Here is a 2,456-nt window from a genome sequence, read left to right on the forward strand (position 1 = left end):
ATGTGTCTTTAGTCTTCTTCAATCTAGAACAGTTCCTCAGTCTTTCCTCGACTTTCATGACCTTGACATTTGTAAAGGTTACAGTTCAGTTATTTTGTAGAGTGTCCCCCATTTGGGTTTGTCGGACATTTCCTTATGATAGATTTAGGTCATGCCTCTTTGCCAGGAGTGTCACATAAACAATGCTCTGTCCCTTTTTTTGCATTCTATCAACTGGTGCATCCATTGCTGAGGAGGTTCACTTGATCATTTGCTTAAACTAATGCTAATATGTTAGTTTCCTGTGGCTGCATACAAATTACCATAAACTGGTGACTTAAAGCAACAGCAGTGTATTCTCTCACAGTTCTAGAGGCCAGAAGTCAAAATCAAGGTGTTGCAGGGTCACGCTTCCCTGAAGGCTCTAGGGGAACAGCCAGGCCTTGCCTCTTCCAGCTACTGGAGGTTTTGGGCATTTCTTGGCTTCCTTGGCTTGTAGCTGCATCACTTCAATCTCTGTCTCTGTCTTTATATTGCCTTTTTCTCTGAGTGTCTCTTCCAAGGATACTTGTCATTGAATCTAGTGCCCAGCTGGATAACCCAGGATGATGTCCTCATCTCAAGATCCTTAACTTAGTTACATCAGCAAAGACTCTTTTTCCAAGTAATGTAACAATTCACACAGGTTCTCAGGATTAAGATATAGATAGACCTATCTTTTTGGAGACCACCATTCAGCCACTATAGCCAGGTTTTTCCATTTTAAAGTTGCTCTTTTTTCCCTTTGTAATCAGTAAGTATTTTGTGGGGAGATGCTTTGAAACTATGTGAATACTACATATAACAGTTCAAGTCGTCCCCATTTTGGTCACTGGGAGCCCCTTCAGGCTGGCTTCTGTATCCATTTGACATGTCTCCATCATTCTTTGAGCGCTTCCTTACTTTCTGGCATAATGAGATGTTCCAGGTTCATCTTGTGCTTGACCTTCTCCAGCCCTGGAATCAGCTATTTCTCCAAGGAGCCCTAGTTCATTTTAGTGGCAAATAGTATTTAGAAACTGAGGTCTAAGTGGTGAGTGNTTTGTGGTTTCCATGTTGTCTCCTCTGGATGCCATCTCATCTAGGCCCTTGGGTAAGGATGCTGTGCACATCCTCTTTGTATCTAACCTGAATTCTTCTGGCTGTGATTTGAGCTTAAAGTCAGTACAGTAATACCTTGGTTTGCGAGCATAATTCATTCCAGAAACAAATGACTCATATTGCAAGACATTGCTCGTTTACCACGTTAAAAAGTATTAGAAATGATACTTTCAACCACGTCACTCACAATCCAGGGTTTCACTGTATTTGGAATTCCCAGGTTGTTACTCCCCATGTGAAAGAAAGAAAGAAAAATCACCTGTAAAGCCCAAGGTGCAGACAATTTTGTGGTAGAACACCCTGGAAGGAGCTTCCGGGACTCAATCTCATTACCAAGACAGTCACTTTCCACATTTCCAGAGGCCAGCCTCTATAGGGGCCCCAGTTCACCCTGGAAATTTTCCCACAAAACGGTTTACCTATTTTACCATTGCCTGGTGGTGACCACCTCCCAATCCAACTGATCCCCTTGACGGAAAGGCTCTGGAATTTCCCTTGGGCGCAGCCCTGAATGGAAAGAGCATGTATGGTGTGTGTCCCGAAGGAGGGACAGGCCCAGGACTGCCAGTCTGGGAGGGGAACTGCTGAAGGAGAGTAGCCAGTGCCTCTTACCTTGGAGTAGGAGGAAACTGAGGATCGCCCAGCACAGCTGCGTTGCTCCCACAGTCCCCATGTCAGCTGGGTCTGTGACGGGCAGACAGCTGCTCTGTGAAGGCTCTGTCCATAGTGGAGAAGAGAGAGGGAGTGCTAGGGCGGGGAGGGGGTGGGGTCTGGCTCTCCAGGAGCTTCCTGTCAAAGAATAGAAGGAAACAGATTGGGACTGGCTCCAGGGGCCCTGCTCAGCTGGACAGCCCAGATGAGGATGTAAGGCTGAAACATCAGCAACTGCGCCCAGGGCTGGGGATGGGGGCTGGGCTCCACGTGGCCTGGGCTAGGGCCACTGTGGTCTCTTCCAGGGCCTGTGCACCAAGACCTGTGATGGCAACCTGCCCCCTGCCCCCTTTCTTCCCCTTCTAAGGGTCCATCAGGTCCCTCCATACGCCACCTAGAGATTTTCCTGGAGTGTAACTCTAGCCCCTCCCCATACTGTTTTAGACCATAAAGCTCGGCCCACCGCCGCCCATGATCTGTAGACTCTGAATTCTCCACATTCCTCTCCCTCCTCAGAGCTCCCAATGCAAATGGAACGCCCAGTATCTTACGTTATTGTTCTTCTTAATAGAAAAACAGGAGGACCACATTCCAAGCATCCCTCCACTCTCCCAACATTGGAGTCAGGCAGTCCTTATGCTCCAGAAGCACCTTTGTCCTTAGCATCAGCCAGCACACATCCCACA

General features: G+C 47.5%; 1 protein-coding gene across 1 annotated transcript in view; it reads right to left on the reverse strand.

Annotated features, from left to right (window-relative positions):
* ECSCR (endothelial cell surface expressed chemotaxis and apoptosis regulator) overlaps positions 1–1,880 on the reverse strand; it is a 12,037-nt gene extending 10,157 nt beyond the window's left edge. The window contains exon 1 of the mRNA XM_019661239.1: positions 1,732–1,880. Within this exon, the coding sequence (XP_019516784.1) occupies positions 1,732–1,792 (61 nt within the window). The 5' untranslated portion in view covers positions 1,793–1,880. The remainder of the gene's footprint in view (positions 1–1,731) is intronic.
* Between the last annotated feature and the right edge of the window lie 576 nt (positions 1,881–2,456).

Source organism: Hipposideros armiger, unplaced genomic scaffold, assembly GCF_001890085.2.
Source record: "Hipposideros armiger isolate ML-2016 unplaced genomic scaffold, ASM189008v1 scaffold_11, whole genome shotgun sequence".
Taxonomy (NCBI): domain Eukaryota; kingdom Metazoa; phylum Chordata; class Mammalia; order Chiroptera; family Hipposideridae; genus Hipposideros; species Hipposideros armiger.